Raw genomic sequence first — 17,191 nt, forward strand, 5'->3', positions numbered from 1 at the left:
AATAGAATGATGCGTGTTTGTGGCCAAACTTTGTGGCCATCAATATTTCCTTCATTAAAAGTGACACACCTCTTTTTGTCAGTTGATTTCAGTTTGGCTATACATCATGCTAGGTCTATATCTGTATATGCATTTGTGTATGTATGTATGTGTATATATATGTATATATATATATGTATATGTATGTATATGTATATGTACATATACATATGGGAGTGTGTGTGTGTGTGTGTGTGTATTCAGCAGGCTTATTCAGTGCTCACAGGGTTGTGTTTGTGTATGTGTGTGTATGTGTGTGTGTGTGTGTGTGTGCGCGGGCGCGTGCGTGTGTGTGTGTATGTGTGTATGTGGTCCTGGTCTTTCAGCTGCCTCACAGTGACAGGATTCTTCTCCCTGTGCTCAGCACTGAATGAAGGGCTCACTGTGTTTACCCTGAGACCCAACCCATCTCCCCTCCCCTCCCCTCCCCCCTCTCCTCCCCTCTCCTCCTCCCCTCTCCTCTCTCTCCCCTTCTCCCACTGTTCTGTTCTTTCTAGTTTCTCGCCGGTTAGATTGATGCTTCATATTTTTACGTCACAGATGTACACACCCACAACTTCTAGCACATCTCAGCACATTCTGCCATCATCTCGTCTCACCGTCATCTTCCTTCATCTTGTCTGCAGCCTTCCACACCGCTTCCCCGTCTGTCTCACCCCACTCCTCCCACACCCGTCCCTCCTGTCTAACACCTCCTGCATCTGTCTGTCTTCCAGCTGGTCCGCACCATGAGCTCGCTGGCCGAGTACTGCCTGCCCTCTCTCCTGCGTGCGCTGTTCGACTGGTACAGGAGGCAGAGTGGGGCGGACGACGAGTCCCAGGAGTACACGCCACGCTCCAGCACAAAAACCAGAGTGTGAGCTACAACGCTAACTCCACCTTCTCCACAAACCCTGGCCAAACTGTTTTTTTATACTAATTTATTTATTTTTGATACGAATTTATAGTTCTGTAGTTGTAGTTTAGTTTGTGTTAGTGTCAGATAAACTATCAAACGATTACAAAATATTTTTTAGTTTGTTATTGCCAGTATAATGATGTGACAGTTTTAAGTTGTCAACAGGGCGGTGTGTAGATTAGTTTGTAGGGGAGCTAAGTTGCAGTCCAGGGTATGTTCAAATGGCTGCAGACACACCCATGCATTTACGGGGTAGTGCTGGCCTTTTTAAATGGTTTTTCCTTCATTTTGTAGAAATGAGCTGTACTGTTTTTAAACTGTATTCCATTTGTACGTGCATTTGGGTGTGTTTGGGTGGGTGTGTTTTCTTGGCAGTGGACTGTACAACAGTCCTCCCAACAGAAAAATGTCGGAGTCGACCCATTAGCATTCTCTCTGTGTTCTACTGGATGAACAAAGTTTGAGCTCTGAGATCACTCGGGGATCACACTGAGATCACCCAGGGGTAATTGTGAGATCACCCAGGGATCACTGTGAGATCACTCAGGAATCATTGAGAGATCAGGGATCACTCAGCATGAAGAGCCAGCTTCACACAGCCCATCAGCAAAGTGAACTTGAACGTAATCTCCTCTTCTCTCACTTGCTCTGTTCCTGTCCTCTCTTCATGTCTTCACCAGTGACGAACAGCAGAGGGATTATCTGCTGGAGAGGAGAGATCTGGCCATAGACTTCATCTTTTCCCTCGTCCTCATAGATGTTCTAAAGCAGGCACGTCATTACAGCCACACGCTGCGTTTGCTCGTCCGTCTCAGCACAGTCAGAACAACACACAATAAGACACTGCCACTGCCCATGCAGTTTCACTGCACCATGACAGGTTGCTGGGACACAGTGGTGTTCACAGTAACACTCAGACACATGATAACTAGCCACTTCAGGCGTTCCTAGATTATAGGTGCTTTATACTATTACAAATTCTAGCACATTGAAAAGTATATACCGTAAATTTCCTCTGTCTTTCTGTCTCCCTCTCTCTCTCTTTAAATCTCTCTCTCTCTCCTCACCCCTCCAGATGCCTCTCCACCCAGCCCTAGACACGTCGGTCCATGAAGTCATTCATCTGGCTTTCAAGCACTTTAAATACAAAGAAGGGTAAAATGCTCCTCTACATGCTTCTCTCCATGTTGATTTTCCCAGCTTCTGCCTTGTTTGACCTGTTCTTCTGCTCTTCCAGGTATCATGGTCCCAACACCTCCAACATGCATATTGTAGCAGATCTCTATGCAGAAGTAATAGGGGTCTTGGCACAGACAAAGCAAGTACCTCTTTACCTGCGTACACGCCACTGGCATCTGATGGAATTAGATTCTCCTTCCCAGTAACACAACACACTGTCTAAGACCACAGGCTTTACACAAACACATATGTGCAAGTAATCACTTCTAGGCGTGTGTCTACATAGACTGTGACCTGACCAGAGCCGGAGTGGCTAATCGGTAGATTCGGGAGGATTCCCGATGGGCCGGCTCATGTTTGGGCCGATTGGGAGGGAAAAATAATTTTGGGCCGGATTTGAGCACGAAACTCCCGGGCTGAAAAAATTGCCCACTCCGGCCCTGGACCTGACAATGAACAACTTTCCATGGCAGTTGCTAGGAGTAGTTGTTTCTCCTGGAAATGGCTCAAGCTGTCAGCGTGTATTAGGCTTTGGGCTTTTGACGTCCAAACCAGGACAGGAACTGAGTCTCTGTTTCAGTGTCCAGCTCTTAGGAGCATGGTGTGAATTCTTGACCCGTAAGTCTGGAAGGTTAACATCTAGATAAGGTACACCTCATTCCATTACCAAGTCTGCTCTACAGAAACACGTCTTGCCATGTTTGCCATAGATCTCCTCGTGCTGCGTATGTCTGCTTTCTTTCCTGGGACGTTCGGACACGTTTTGAAGTGTCCTGCTAGCTGTAAGATTTGACAGCATCCAGAGGTATTGCTAGACCTGACCTTGTTCAACTCTGGAGCTGCGAGTGACAGATAGACTACAACAACAGCCTTAAGTTAATCACTTTGCTGTAACCTTTTTATCTGTGCAAGTCGTCAATTCAAATCTGACAAGCAATAAAAAACAAAAAAACAAAATCAAAAATGAAAATAGATTCTGATTCCTCTCTCTTCTCTGATCAAAGGTTTCCTGCTGTGAAGAAGAAGTTCTTGGGGGAGCTGAAGGAACTGCGTCAGAAGGAGCAAAACCCCTACGTGGTCCAGAGCACGATCAGCCTCATCATGGGCCTGAAGTTCTTCAGAGTGAAGATGTACCCCGTGGAAGAATTCGAAGCCTCCTTTCTCTTCCTGCAGGTGATTAAGAGACGGAAGCGTGGGTTGGACGTGAACCAGTTGGATGATGCTCAAGTTTCCTGGCTCTTGTGAAACACGTCCTAATACATGTTCAAGCACAGGAAATGTACTGTTTCAGCACAGTGTAATACTTTAAACACTCAATTTATAGGTGACAGTTAAGCTACAAGATGAGTAATAATAATCATATGTTTGCTAGAAATAGCTATGATACATACATGATGTCTGTTTTTAAATTTCTGATTACTATAAATAATCATGCCTGATTACTTTAAACTAGGTATGATTTATGTTTTTTTTTTTTTTTATGATTGGATAGTGTGCGTGATATTCTGGGCTTTGCGTCCCTACCTTGTTGCCGAGTGAAATCACCCTCCTCAGTATAGGTCTGTGCTTGCCTGGAGAACCTGGCTGTGTCTTTATCACCCGCGTTCTCTGTTACAGGAGTGTGCACAGTATTTCTTGGAAGTGAAAGACAAAGATATCAAGCATGCCCTGGCTGGTCTCTTCGTGGAGATCCTGGTCCCTGTTGCGGTGGTAAGGACTAGAAGACTTTGCTATGTCTCTCTACGTTTTGTCATCCTCCTTGGGCGCTAGTGTTACACGTCGGATTGATTTATATATCAAACTGTTTGTGTGAAAACTATTGTACAGGCTGTGAAGAATGAGGTGAATGTTCCTTGTCTGAGGAACTTTGTGGAGAGCTTGTACGAAACTACACTGGACCTGTCCACGAGAAAGAAACACTCTCTGGTCAGCCGTCTATAACCTCTCAACAACATCATGGATTATTCCTCCTTTGTCACCCTGAAAAGTGCTGTTTTATACATATTTGATGTCAAAAGGTGTTTTACATACCACAGTCTTCTGTTTAGCCGGCAGCCCAGACACGATTGTCAGGTGTTTCTGGCGGCGTCTGAACATTGTCTTCCGTCTCTCCGTACAGGCTCTGTACCCGCTGGTGACTTGCTTACTGTGCGTCAGTCAGAAGCAGTTCTTCCTCAACAGATGGCACGTCTTCCTCAGTAGCTGTCTGTCCAACATGAAGGTAGAGAGGAAGAGCGGTTGTGTGCTATGCTACTACAGTAGGGTGTGGGGTAAGGTGAGGGGTCGGTGGGGGGCAGATTGAGGCTGAGGGGCAGTAGGAGTTAGGATTCTTTTAGAATTAAGATGTGATTACAATTCTTTTGACCGTTTTTTTAATCTTTGAGAGATATTTAAAATAATTTAGAAGACACTTTTTAATGCAGGCCTTTATGATACATAATAAATTCAAATACACACTTTGCACTGTATTAATGACAGCATTTCCACATTCCAGAGCAAAGACCCAAAGACAGCCCGGGTGGCTCTGGAGTCTTTATACCGTCTCCTGTGGGTCTACATGGTCCGCATCAAGTGTGAAAGCAACACTGCCACACAGGGGTAAGTGTGCTTTATGTAGCCCTACTGTGGTGGCCCCTGGAAACAGCTCATCCCCCAAGAGACCCTGGAGTGGGCACAGCCCAGAAGAAGCAGCACTTACGTCACCTGGGTGCAAACAGCCCCATGAATGGCACCTTTCTCTGAAGGTCTGGGACGGCCAGAGTGCTATGATAAAAAAACAAGTTGTTACTCCCCCTGTAACAACACATACACACACACACACACACACACACACACACACACACACCCTGAGCAGCAGGTTGGCTGAGAACAGGGAAATAAATATAGCTCAGCACAGTACCAGAGCCTTGTGGCGGCAGGATGTTTGTCGAAGGTGGAGCTGCAGTTGGGTGGAGGTCCCGGGTGGAGGCCCAGGGTGGAGGCCTCGGTGGTGAGAGAGAGGAGATGTGTGGTGGAGGTGCAAGGTCTTCACTAGGAGATGCATGGCCCTTCTGTAGCCAGACACAACTCTTCTGGGCAGCGTGATGGAGGCAATGAACAGGGCTTTACTGAAAACTCCCTGACCCTCTCCTCCCTTTACCTCACCATTATATTACAATATTATATAAACATTATATAAAACATTATATAACATTATATAAAACAACATAACTGAGGCGCTTGTGTGTTGTGTATGTGCCCTAGCCACTTAAGCTTGTATCCACATACCTGCTCCAAAGAGGTCAGACTGGGCTACTGGCAAACACTAATTAATCCCAAAATAACCTTGTCCTAAAATGAAAGATGTTTGGTGAAATAGGCCATGCTGATAATGACATAATGACGTAATGATATGCCATTTATAGTTGATCTTTTTCACTATGCCTTGGCCTGTGAGCAGTGTTGGGTATCATCAGCTAGCCTAGATTGCTATATATATATATATATATATATATATATATATATATATATATATATATATATATATATGAGAGAGAGAGAAAGAGAGAGAGTGAGATTAAGAGATTATATATATATATAAAGCGCCTCAGTTATGTTGTTTTATATAATGTTATATAATGTTTTATATAATGTTTATATAATGTTGTAATATAATGGTGAGGTAAAGGGAGGAGAGGGTCAGGGAGTTTTCAGTAAAGCCCTGTTCATTGCCTCCATCACGCTCCATATATATATATGAGAGAGAGAAAGAGAGAGAGTGAGATTAAGAGATTATATATATATATATATATATATATATATATATATATATATATATATATATATATATATATATATATATATATATATATATATATATATTTCCAGAGAAACAGAGCTTCTTCATTAGCTATGTATGTGTATTTATATCGTGTATTTAAATTGTGTTGCTTTGTGCCGTAGGCGTTTGAACAGCATTGTGAGCACACTGTTCCCCAGGGGATCGCGTGCCGTCGTCCCTAGAGACATGCCTCTCAACATCTTCGTCAAGATCATCCAGTTCATTGCTCAGGTAAAGAAATCCTTCAAGATTAAAACTCAACAGAATGGGCGCACACACACACGCACACACACACACACACACACACACACACACACACACACACACACACACACACACACACACGCACACACACTCACACACACACAAACATGTACAGGTTAAATGGATCACAGATGTAGTGCTCTCGAATTGGTCTAAACTAAATGTATTGTAATTTATACTTTATAATCTTCTGTATATTGTGAATTGTACATAAGTCATGACGTTAGTTTTCTGGATGCTGTATTTTTGTGACCAGAGTTATTCCACTACAGCTGATGTTGTTTAACAACAGGGAACGTGATCTTGCAGGTGTTATCATGGCCTGTTCTCTCTCTTACAGGAGAGGCTTGATTTCGCCATGAAAGAAGTCGTCTTTGATCTTCTGTGTGTTGGAAAACCTGCAAAAGCCTTTACTCTAAACCCAGAGGTGCATGAAAATTTCAGATATCATATACCAAAACTCCCTTATAATCATTTGTTCTGCTTTTCATATCTGCGTAAGATTGTTTACCTCATGTGCTGCCATCCAGAGACTCTTTAGCGCACAATACTGGACTTTGAGTGTGTGGTGCTGATGTTTCTAACGACGCTGTCTGCGTGTTAGAGGATGAATATCGGTCTGCGAGCTTTCCTGGTCATTGCTGATAGGATGCAGCAGAAGGAGGCGGAGCCAACTATGCCACACCCCGGGGCCACGCTGCCGCCCGGCAACACCCTGCATGTGAGGAAGACCTACCTGAGCAAGGCCCTCACGGAGAACGAGGCCAAAGCCATAGGTGTGCACCTTCATCCTGGGGGTGTACTGCAGGGGTTAAGCGTAAGCACCGCTGATATTGTTAGAGCAAGTTAAAGAACTGTGTGTTGTGCGTGTGGGGGCGTGCGTGTGTTCTTCGTCCGTCTAGGAATGTCTCTCTATTACTCTCAAGTTCGGAAAGCTTTGGACAGCATCCTCAGACATTTGGATAAGGACGTTGGTCGCTGTATGATGCTGACCAATGTGCAGATGCTCAACAAGGAACCAGAGGACATGATCACGTGAGTGTGACACAGCAACACCAGCACTTAGACGAGTTCTTGTATATTCTGCTTCGGGTCATTGGTGTTTATGGGGAGAACTATACAGCACTACTTGGACATCAGTGATGCAGAACCGTGCTGAATCGTTGATGTAATCGTGAAGTGCTGATCTGTTTTATACGGCCGTGTGACCTGCAAGTGGTGAGAGGAAACCCAAGATCGACCTGTTCAGGACGTGTGTGGCAGCCATACCCCGCATCCTTCCTGAAGGCATGACCAAGCTGGAGCTTGTTGACCTCTTGTCTCGGTGAGTGTGTGTGTGTGTGTGTGTGTGTGTGTGTGTGTGTGTGTGTGTGTGTGTGTACATGACAGGGTAGGTGTATGTGTGCATGGGTGTATCAGCATAGGTGTGTGTGGATATGTCTATGCATGTTTTTACATGTAAGAGAGAAACAGAGGGACAGAGAGAGAGAGAGAGAGAGAGAGAGAGGCAGAGAGAGAGTACAAAGGTTCTTGCCCTGATGAATGCCCCGCTGGTCAGGTTTCCCAGTGACACCAGCGTAACATGAGCTCTTCCTGGCCTGCAGTTGAATCGGTTGGCTCAGTGCAATCCGAGCACTGGAGTGGTCTAATTGGACCTAATTCCTCAGGTCTAAGCCATGGGGTCAACCTCACAGACTCACCTGACCTCCAGATCTCTGAGTAGGTCCCTGCATGCATGCTGATGAGAGAGCTGCAAGGGCCTTATTTATTATTTAAAAGTGTTGAAAAATAAAGCCTGTTATAATGGGATTGAAGATTTAGGGTGATCTGTGATTTTGTGGTCTTCCAGCTCAGGGATTTGGGTTTTCAGAAAACTGCCCTTTGAAAACGGAGCATTCTGCTGAAATGTTTCTCCTGGACATTGTAATTCAGTCACATGTGCAGTGAAACATCATCAGACATCAGATGCTTTTCTGCTCAGTGTCATCATATGCAGTCTGATTGCATCGAATCAGATGCTTATCTGGTTTTACTGCCATTTAACATTGAGTCACAAGGTTAAGTTTCCAGCTCAGAAAAGCTACATTTAGCATTTTTGTGGAAATCGAAGTTTGTGAGCATAGCATAGAAAATCAATGAAATGGTACAGAATTATTCATGTCATTATTTTCTCTGCTACACCTTAAACAGATACTTGCTGACAGTAGCTGCAGTGGATGTAGACAACAGTTACTCTGGGATACACATACTAATCCCCATTTGTACGCTACTGGATACGACCTGAATTTGACCTGGATATGACCTGAATTTGACCTGGATATGACCTGAATTTGACCTGGATATGACTTTGCATGTTGTGTCGGCAGGTTAACCATCCACATGGATGACGAGTTGCGGCTGATAGCCCAGAATTCCCTGCAGAGCCTGCTGGTGGACTTCCCGGACTGGAGGGAGGAGGTTCTGCTGGGCTACAACAGCTTCCTGCTGCGGGAGGTGCCGGACGCACACCAGGCCCTGCTGGACTCCTCGGCCAAGCTGCTCCTGCAGCTCCTCACCCAGTGGAGGCTGGCCCTCCTCACCGCCGGCAGGAGCCTGCACCCCGAGGTGGCCTCCGCAGATGCAGTCAGATCGGTTCTAGCGTGGGCCGGGATGGGTGATAGACAGCATGATGGTTTATGTGTTTGAATGAGGGCTTTTTTTGCGGATTTGTACCTGGGTGTGCTCACCAGTCTTTGCGTGTGTCTTAGTTCCTGCAGGCTGCTCCGGGCCCCAGGCTGTGTGGTGAGCGTGGCCCCCCCTGTGCCGGGCTCCGTGCCCTGGAGGGCCTGGCTCTGATTCTGCTCTGCTCCTGCCACGTGGCCACACGCAAGCTGGCGGTGTCCATCCTCCGAGAGGTCCGCCTTCTCCTCCTCGCCGTCGGCAACGCCGAGGTCAGACCCTCACGGACGCCTCTCAGACACCCCGTGTCTTCTCATGTGTATATGTGAAATGCTGACGTGCTCTCTGTACAGGATGTGGAGAGGCCCGTGCTGGAGGTGTTGGACCAGGCCAGCCCAGTGGTGCTGGAGAGCTTCGCCCATGTGGTCAGCAACGCGGTGAGTGACTCTGTACGGTGTGGCCCCGCCCCCTGCATGCCACACGCCCCGTGAGGCGGAGCCGTGGGGGAACACAAGATGTTTGTGTGCAGCCACAGAGCCGCCTCTGTTTGCAGCCTGTGTGAACTTGTTTGGGCGACCTGGTTATGAATTAATACGCACTTTATTACCTGGACTGTAGTTTCTCTGTATTCTGATATTCAGCTGGACTCTTGGACAACTACTCAGTGTCTCAGTGCACTTTTATTCTAGGACACATTGCTCATATAGGACACATTGCTCATATAGGACTTGTAAATATTTAATCGTTTCGTTCAGCGCTGACTGAGCTCTGACGTTGACCCCAACCACAACACAGACCTTCGTGCCTGGGGGCAAATTTTGTATACATTTTTGTTTGACAGAATTAGTTTTTTATAATGCAAAATACATGTAATATTTATGACATAATAAATAATAAATATACCTAATAAATGTGTATGTTTTCTGTGATCTTCCCAGGCGGCCCTGCCCACAGGTCAGCGTGTTGACCTGCAGTGTCTGGTGGAGTGGAGCGGAACGCTGCTGTGTGGCCCGGGCGACGTGCACAGCCCATCACGCGTGTGGGTGTCGGCCCAGGCATCCCGCGAGCCCTGGGCCCTGTGCCTCTACAGCCTGCTGGGGCAAGAACACCTGCCCCGCCACTGCCCCACGGCCTTCGGCCAGGCCTGGGCCTGCGGCTTCACCCGCCTGCAGCCGCTCACGGCCCTGGTGGAGCCCAGGTGAGTCCCGCCCTCTCCCCACCGCCTCGCGCCGCGGACACGGAGGACATTTGCTGAAGCCGTTTCGCCTGTGCCGTGTTTCCCAGCAACCCGGCGAACGCCAAAAAGACGACCGCGGCTTGCCCCGGCGACAGCTATGTGGCGCTGTGGAGGAACTACCTGATCCTGTGCTTCGCCACGGCCAGGCCCGGCGTGCCAGGCCCCGGGCACCTCCGAGCCTCCACTCCCGAGGTCATAAACGTAGCCGGAGATGCCGGCGGCAGCTTTGACAGCAAGGTGAAGCTACACGTGACTCCTGTCACGGAGCCCCGAGCTGCTTCGCTAACGAGCAAAAAAAGTCGTTTGTCGTTATGCTGCGAATGTTTTATTGCGTGCTGATGCGTTCCTTCTGTGTGCTGGTCGGTGCGTCTGGTGCGGAGCAGGTGGTGGGGTCTCCGTCGGTAGCCTGGCTCCTCAAACATCTGGTGCCGCTCATGCGCTCCGAGAGCGTGGAGATCACCGAGGCTCTGGTGCTGGGCTTCGGCCGGGCCAACTCCCTCGTCTTCCGGTAACGCTGTCCGTGTTCACAGCCACACGGCTACTTTCAAACCCTTCTACAAACCCTTCTATTTCACTATGAATCATTCACATCCCTGGTGTGGTTCTGAATCATTCTCATCCCTGACATGGTTCTGAATCATTCACATCCCTGGTGTGGTTCTGAATCATTCACATCCCTGACATGGTTCTGAATAATTCTCATCCCTGGCATGGTTCTGAATCATTCACATCCCTGACATGGTTCTGAATCATTCACATCCCTGGCGTGGTTCTGAATCATTCACATCCCTGGCGTGGTTCTGAATCATTCTCATCCCTGACATGGTTCTGAATCATTCACATCCCTGGTGTGGTTCTGAATCATTCACATCCCTGACATGGTTCTGAATCATTCACATCCCTGACATGGTTCTGAATCGTTCACATCCCTGGCATGGTTCTGAATCATTCACATCCCTGACATGGTTCTGAATCATTCACATCCCTGGTGTGGTTCTGAATCATTCACATCCCTGACATGGTTCTGAATCATTCACATCCCTGACATGGTTCTGAATCATTCACATCCCTGGCGTGGTTCTGAATCGTTAACATCCCTGGTGTGGTTCTGAATCCCATGCCTGTCCACAGCAAAGTAAAAATTTGTGTGAAGGTGAATTGGAAAGTGCCTGAAATTGGGTGAGAGATTTGGATAACAAATGATGTTCATGGTAGAGAGAGCAACTCCGTAATAATTAAATAATAATATTAAATATTCTTCATACAGACAGAAAACCAGACATACAAACCTAATTATATCCGGACACAGCAGGAACCATTGACCATTTTGATCCTTGGTCAATTTAATATTAGATCAAATATCGCTGACTCTAAATAAACAGGCAGTGCTTTCTGAAGAACTGACCCAGGGTCCCATTACAAAGTTCATTTCCCAGAATCATTAAAGTATTAATATGAATCAAAATAATTGTGCTGGTAACTCTGGAGTGTATCGATTTGCTGGACCCATTTGATCAGTGGTGTTTTTCTTGCAGAGACCTGATAGAGGAATTGCAGCCTCTGATGAAGGAAGCCTTGGAAAGGAGACCAGAGGTCAGTGTTTGTGCACTAATGCTCACCGTGTAGGTCTTACATCACATGTTTATCTTCACAAACACGGTGGAAGTCTCTATACCGAGTCTCTATACCGAGTAACAATAGGTGTGCTTCCTGTTCTTAAAGTGAGTGAAATGCTAGCTGTCCTTTTACAGTCAGGAAATGGAGCCTGTTAATGTACTGTGTGTGTCTCACAGTTGACATGTATAGAATCGAGCTGGTCTGTCTTAAATGAACGGTAGCGTAAAACATCAGAAAGTGCCGTGTGGCCGTGTGGAAGAGCTGCGTAACGGCTAAGAACCTCCTGCTCTGTATCAGAATAAGAAACGCAGAGAGAGACGTGATCAGCTGAGACTTCAGCTCCTCAGGACCTTCGAGCTGCTGGCAGACGCAGGGGTCATCAGCGACAGGTGTGTGTGTGTGTGAGTGTGTGTGTGTGTGTGCATGTGTGTGTGCAAAAAATGACAATGCTACCCTCACAGTATCATTTTTCAAATTATTATTCATAGCGTACAACATTAAACTTTGATTTCTTTCCTTTTTCTTGTTGCCCCCCCCCCCCTTTATCTCCCCCCCCCCCCCCCCCCCCCCTTTATCTTCCCCCCCCCTCTCTCAGCACTAATGGAGCCCTGGAACGTGACACCCTGGCCCTTGGCGCTGTGTTTCTGGAATACGTGGACCTCACCAGGATGCTCCTGGAAGCCGAGAATGACAAAGACGTGGAGATTCTCAGAGACATTCGAGTTCACTTCAGTGCCATGCTGGCCAACATCATCCAGTGTGTCCCTGGTAACGACCCTCTTCACCTGCACATAAGTAAAAACACTCACCACACCATGTCCTGCAGAGCTGGACACAGCTCCTTCAGTTCCACGTCACTGTGTGACTGCAGTTCAGAACCGACACCACTGTTCAGAGAACGTGGCAATGGCCGACTCTTTTATCATAGTTTGCCATGCAGAGCTGTGGCCTCCTTTTGAAGGCAGTTCTGTGGCATAGACATGTTCTACAGCAACCAAACTGGTCCATATGTACAAATCCTGTTCATTCTACATGTCCCATTTTCATGCGAAAATTGCAGTGTGATAACGCAGCATGTGTTTGGGTCTTTCTAACATTAGTGATATTCACTACTGAAAAACCATATGTTGTGCATATCAGTAGTCATCCTTGAGAAATATGAATCTCTACATGCTTTTATAGATTTTTTTCTTTTTAAAAACCTTAGACAGAACAGTTATCTGTTCCCTAATAAGAAATCAACATGATATGCAATATTGTTCATATATTAAATGTCAGGCCATCATAGGGAAGGTAATCAGTCTGTTTCTTGCTTTGGAGACAGTCTCTCATTTCCACGCTTTGGGAAGAGAAATCCATTGCTAGGCAACAGGTCCTGGTCTTTGGTCAGTGCTGTCTGCACGGAGGACTGTCGTAGGTTGCAGTTTAGGCTCCGCCCATCAGAGACCATGCCTAAAATGGCAGAGGCGTCGGGCAGCGAGGGGGCAAACGACCCTTCACACTGTGCCAATTGTGCCCAGACTGCCATGTGGCCTTTCCGCACCTCCTTCTAAAGAGTCACGCGTAGAGTTGCAACGGTATGAGATTTTCACGGTATGATAACCGTCTCAGACAATACCGCGGTATCACGGTTATCACGGTATCACAGTTTGTTTGTATATTATTAAAAGATACACTGACCCTTAAAGAAATTACAACAAGTTTTTTTTGTTCAATTAACTATTTATTGTAGAAACCTGGAACAATTGTATACAAAATGTCTCCTTTAAATAAAAAAAAAGCTGTACACATGTTTATATAAATACTGCAAAATTTGAGAAACCTAAATCATGGATTTCAGTATAATTATTTAAGTTTAAATAATTTAATATCTGATAAACTGAGCCTGGGTCAGTGTCTGATCAACAACTGTTGTAAACGTCCGTTGTACTGCCAAGTTGGAATATAACCAGATACTGCAGAAAGAGAGGATTTATTTCTGACATGACCCTCACAATAGAGATTTCTATTTTAAGGCTTTCACACTGAGTCTGGTTTTAACATATGAAAAACAGGCACGTTAGAATTTGAAAATGAACGCATGTAAATTAATGGCGTCTTTCACATCCAGTGAAAGCAAGGACCATAAAAGCTAGGTTTATACTTTCACTAGTGACCGTAGCGCGCGACTCCGCAGTTCTTTTGTATTACGTTAACAAATACGAGCCTCTTGTAATTCCAGGACTAAACATGAGAGAACGTGAAGACGTTGAGATTGGGTGTAAACAACCATTAAATAATGTGATGAAAAAGCGAATTATTTCGAGTATATGTATAAATATTTAACTTAATTAAGTTTAAGGTGCTGGGAAAGTGACGTACAAGTGCTTTAATTCCACCTTATAAAGATGTATGAACCCTGCAAACATGACATTGTTCATTGCGCTGAGGCGCGGCGCGCGCAAAGTTACAAAATTCAGAGGGGCACGACCTCGCGAATCGACAGCGCGTGAGACCCTCGCGCACGGGCGGAGCCACCGCGATTACGTCATTTTCGCCGCTGATTTTAGTTTAGCTTTTTTTTTTGTTAAAAAAATTAAGTCTGATGCACTTTCTGCCATTCTCACCGCTGTGTGCTGAGTAGCTGAACCGGAGCGGAGTTGCGCATGCGCGGGTCAGTTTCTCCGCTGGCTTGCTTTTTACCGGTAATAAGCAAACGCACACGGTATGGTAACCGTGCATTTTAATACCGTGGTATACCGTGAAACCGGTTACCGCTGCAACCCTAGTCACGCGCAACCAGACGTCAGGATGCCATGCAGAAGTAGTTGGTGTGACCCACATCATTCAAACCTGTCTGTCTGTCTGACTGTCTGTCTGAAACACCGGTTTGCAATAAAGAAGCGCATGTTCAGTGTTTTATTATCATATGATGGGACTGATGAGGTCACTTCCCTTACTCCCCCCCCCTTCCACAGTGCACCACCGACGCTTCCTGTTTCCTCAGCAGAGTCTACGGCATCACCTCTTCATCCTTTTCAGCCAATGGGCTGGCCCCTTCAGCATCATGTTCACACCCCTGGATCGCTATAGCGACAGGAACCACCAGATTACTCGATATCAGTACTGTGCCCTGAAGGTAATGGATCACCGGTCTAGCTAGACTTATTCTTTTGGCATTATTTATTGGATTCAACATATAAGAGCCTTTGTTTCCATGTAGTCAGTGCTTACTTGCAGTACTTTCGATAATGCTGTCAATATCATTTTGATATTTTACCCACATTTTGGTTATAAATGAAAATCTTTAGGTTTTTAGGAGCAGAAACAGTTCTGTTCTCAAAAGTTCCACAGTGGTTATATTTCCAGGCAGTGGTTTAATTTAAAAATATCATTCTATTAACCTCAACATCCCAAGGTCACTTATAGAGCTGAATACATATCAAGATCTTGGCTTGGAAATTTAGAACATTTGGACAGCTGTTTAGGGACAACAGCAGGTTTGATATGTTCCCAGTCGCATTGGTGGAAGTCCCGCCTTAATGACGAGTGTCCTGTTTGTCCTGCACTTGAACTCGGGGTAGCCCGTGTTCATGATGTCAGCGACACTGACAGACGATGGGTAAACACACATGCTGTCTGGTGTGTTTCTGTACCAGAGGCAAAAGATCCTGCTAAGTTCATTCAACACTGAACTATTTGTGTGTGTGTGTGTGTGTGTGTGTGTGTGTGTGTGTGTGTGGATGAAAGAGCAAGAGAGAGGGAGCATGTGTGTGTGTGTGTGTGTGTGTGTGTGTGTGTGTGGATGAAAGCGAGCAAGAGAGAGGGAGCATGTGTGTGTGTGCCTGTCTGTCTCCAACTTCCTGAGTGTTCCTTCACCTCTATTCAGTGACAGTGAGAGGTTTGTAATCCGAGCTCCTGCAGCTCCGTGGCTCTTGTGTGGCGCGTGTAATTTCAGAGCCTTAGGTTGGTTGAAAACATAAAGCGGAATATAATATGAGTGCGTTAGACCTCCTCGTTCCGTTCCTGTGCCTTTTGGCCATGGGGCGCTTATGTTCCGCAAAACAGAGCTGTGATAGCTCCCTGGTTGTGCTTTCCCAGAAGGCCTTGCTGTGGTATTTCATAATGCACCATTCTGCTGGATTATGGGAAACACCAGTCCTGAGTCTGTGGGTTCTCACTGGTCCCTGTATGAGGTAGACTGATGGGAGAAAACGCTACAGCCCCTCAGTCAGACGATAGCCTGTTCATCACAGGTCAGTTACTGGCCGCTGGTCATCTGCTAACCAGACATTACTGGGACGACAGACTCAACTCACACCACAGAATGGTATTAGTTGTGGGTGTTGAGCTGATGGGTGTTTATGAGGCCGGGCAGCTGGTGTGTGGGTCAGGTGTCACTGCTGGGTTCAGTGTAGTACACCAACAGAAATGCAGCCGACAGTGGTCCTGGGGTCAGAGACTGTCCAGCAATGAAGACCTAGAGGATGGCTAGTACAGACTGAGCATGGCCACAGATTGGCTACAGACTCTAATTACAGAGTCTTAAGTGAAGCATTTCCAGTAGTAGCTAGTAAGTCCATATGTGTCCAGTAAACACTGCTGTGATCTTTTATCCAGTCGTAGTATAAAACGCTGTATAAATTCTTGGTTGAGGAGTTCTGGAACGTGTCTGTCTGTCCATGTCTCAGGCCATGTCGTCCGTGCTGTGCTGCGGCCCCGTGTTCGATGGCGTGGGTCTCTCTCCAGACGGATACCTTTACAAGTGGCTGGATAACATTCTGGCCTGCCAAGATACTCGGGTAGGTACCCACTGAGCACAGTGCTTATCTAGAGAAAATCACCAAAAAGACCTGGTGTGTCCTGCGTCTCCCTGTGTCCTGGGTCTCACTGTGTCCTGGGTCTCTTTGTGTCCTGGGTCTCCCTGTGTCCTGGGTCTCTTTGTGTCCTGTGTCTCTCTGTGTCCTGGGTCTCCCTGTGTCCTGTGTCTCTCTGTGTCCTGGGTCTCCCTGTGTCCTGCGTCTCCCTGTGTCCTGGGTCTCTTTGTGTCCTGTGTCTCCCTGTGTCCTGGGTCTCTCTGTGTCCTGTGTCTCTTTGTGTCCTGTGTCCTGGGTCTCCCTGTGTCCTGGGTCTCTTTGTGTCCTGGGTCTCCCTGTGTCCTGGGTCCCCCTTGGTCTTTTTCTTTGTGCTAAATCAGCTGCAACTCACCCTCTTCCAGGGCTTTACTTCACTCTTGATGACTTAAACGGTCATGTTTCTGCTCCTGCCGTGTTTGAATGAGACCTTGACGACATGCATTATTATTGCATTCTGACCTTACGGAGCGGTGCTGGTCTGCGTGGTGTGTCTCTGCAGGTGCACCAGCTGGGCTGTGAGGTGGTGGTGCTGCTATTGGAGCTGAACCCCGACCAGACCAACCTGTTCAGCTGGGCGGTGGACCGCTGCTATACCGGCACCCACCCGCTCACCACCGGCTGCTTCAGGGCCATCGCCACCGTCT

The 17,191-nt window shown here is 46.7% G+C and overlaps 1 protein-coding gene and 1 long non-coding RNA gene across 8 annotated transcripts in view; one reads left to right on the forward strand and one right to left on the reverse strand.

Annotated features, from left to right (window-relative positions):
• The window catches only part of frya (furry homolog a (Drosophila)), a 59,538-nt gene that overhangs the window by 20,118 nt on the left and 22,229 nt on the right, over positions 1–17,191 (forward strand). For all 7 annotated transcript variants that reach the window (XM_076977343.1, XM_076977339.1, XM_076977340.1 and 4 more), the window contains exons 4-29: positions 756–895; positions 1,618–1,708; positions 2,013–2,092; positions 2,175–2,255; positions 3,121–3,289; positions 3,734–3,826; positions 3,944–4,042; positions 4,236–4,337; positions 4,611–4,714; positions 6,059–6,167; positions 6,541–6,627; positions 6,805–6,976; positions 7,103–7,235; positions 7,417–7,524; positions 8,567–8,804; positions 8,948–9,130; positions 9,212–9,295; positions 9,797–10,056; positions 10,143–10,332; positions 10,479–10,603; positions 11,631–11,688; positions 12,010–12,101; positions 12,308–12,480; positions 14,670–14,830; positions 16,383–16,493; positions 17,047–17,191. The exon at positions 17,047–17,191 is cut by the window's right edge and continues 10 nt beyond it. In XM_076977343.1, the coding sequence (XP_076833458.1) occupies positions 756–895; positions 1,618–1,708; positions 2,013–2,092; positions 2,175–2,255; positions 3,121–3,289; positions 3,734–3,826; positions 3,944–4,042; positions 4,236–4,337; positions 4,611–4,714; positions 6,059–6,167; positions 6,541–6,627; positions 6,805–6,976; positions 7,103–7,235; positions 7,417–7,524; positions 8,567–8,804; positions 8,948–9,130; positions 9,212–9,295; positions 9,797–10,056; positions 10,143–10,332; positions 10,479–10,603; positions 11,631–11,688; positions 12,010–12,101; positions 12,308–12,480; positions 14,670–14,830; positions 16,383–16,493; positions 17,047–17,191 (3,388 nt within the window). The remainder of the gene's footprint in view (positions 1–755; positions 896–1,617; positions 1,709–2,012; positions 2,093–2,174; positions 2,256–3,120; positions 3,290–3,733; positions 3,827–3,943; positions 4,043–4,235; positions 4,338–4,610; positions 4,715–6,058; positions 6,168–6,540; positions 6,628–6,804; positions 6,977–7,102; positions 7,236–7,416; positions 7,525–8,566; positions 8,805–8,947; positions 9,131–9,211; positions 9,296–9,796; positions 10,057–10,142; positions 10,333–10,478; positions 10,604–11,630; positions 11,689–12,009; positions 12,102–12,307; positions 12,481–14,669; positions 14,831–16,382; positions 16,494–17,046) is intronic.
• LOC143478384 (uncharacterized) lies at positions 3,236–4,305 on the reverse strand. The gene is made up of 3 exons (XR_013121735.1): positions 4,148–4,305; positions 3,641–3,724; positions 3,236–3,369 (listed from the first exon to the last, which is right to left on the reverse strand). It is a non-coding gene; the product is annotated as an uncharacterized LOC143478384 (long non-coding RNA).

Source organism: Brachyhypopomus gauderio, chromosome 16, assembly GCF_052324685.1.
Source record: "Brachyhypopomus gauderio isolate BG-103 chromosome 16, BGAUD_0.2, whole genome shotgun sequence".
In the NCBI taxonomy this organism is placed as follows: domain Eukaryota; kingdom Metazoa; phylum Chordata; class Actinopteri; order Gymnotiformes; family Hypopomidae; genus Brachyhypopomus; species Brachyhypopomus gauderio.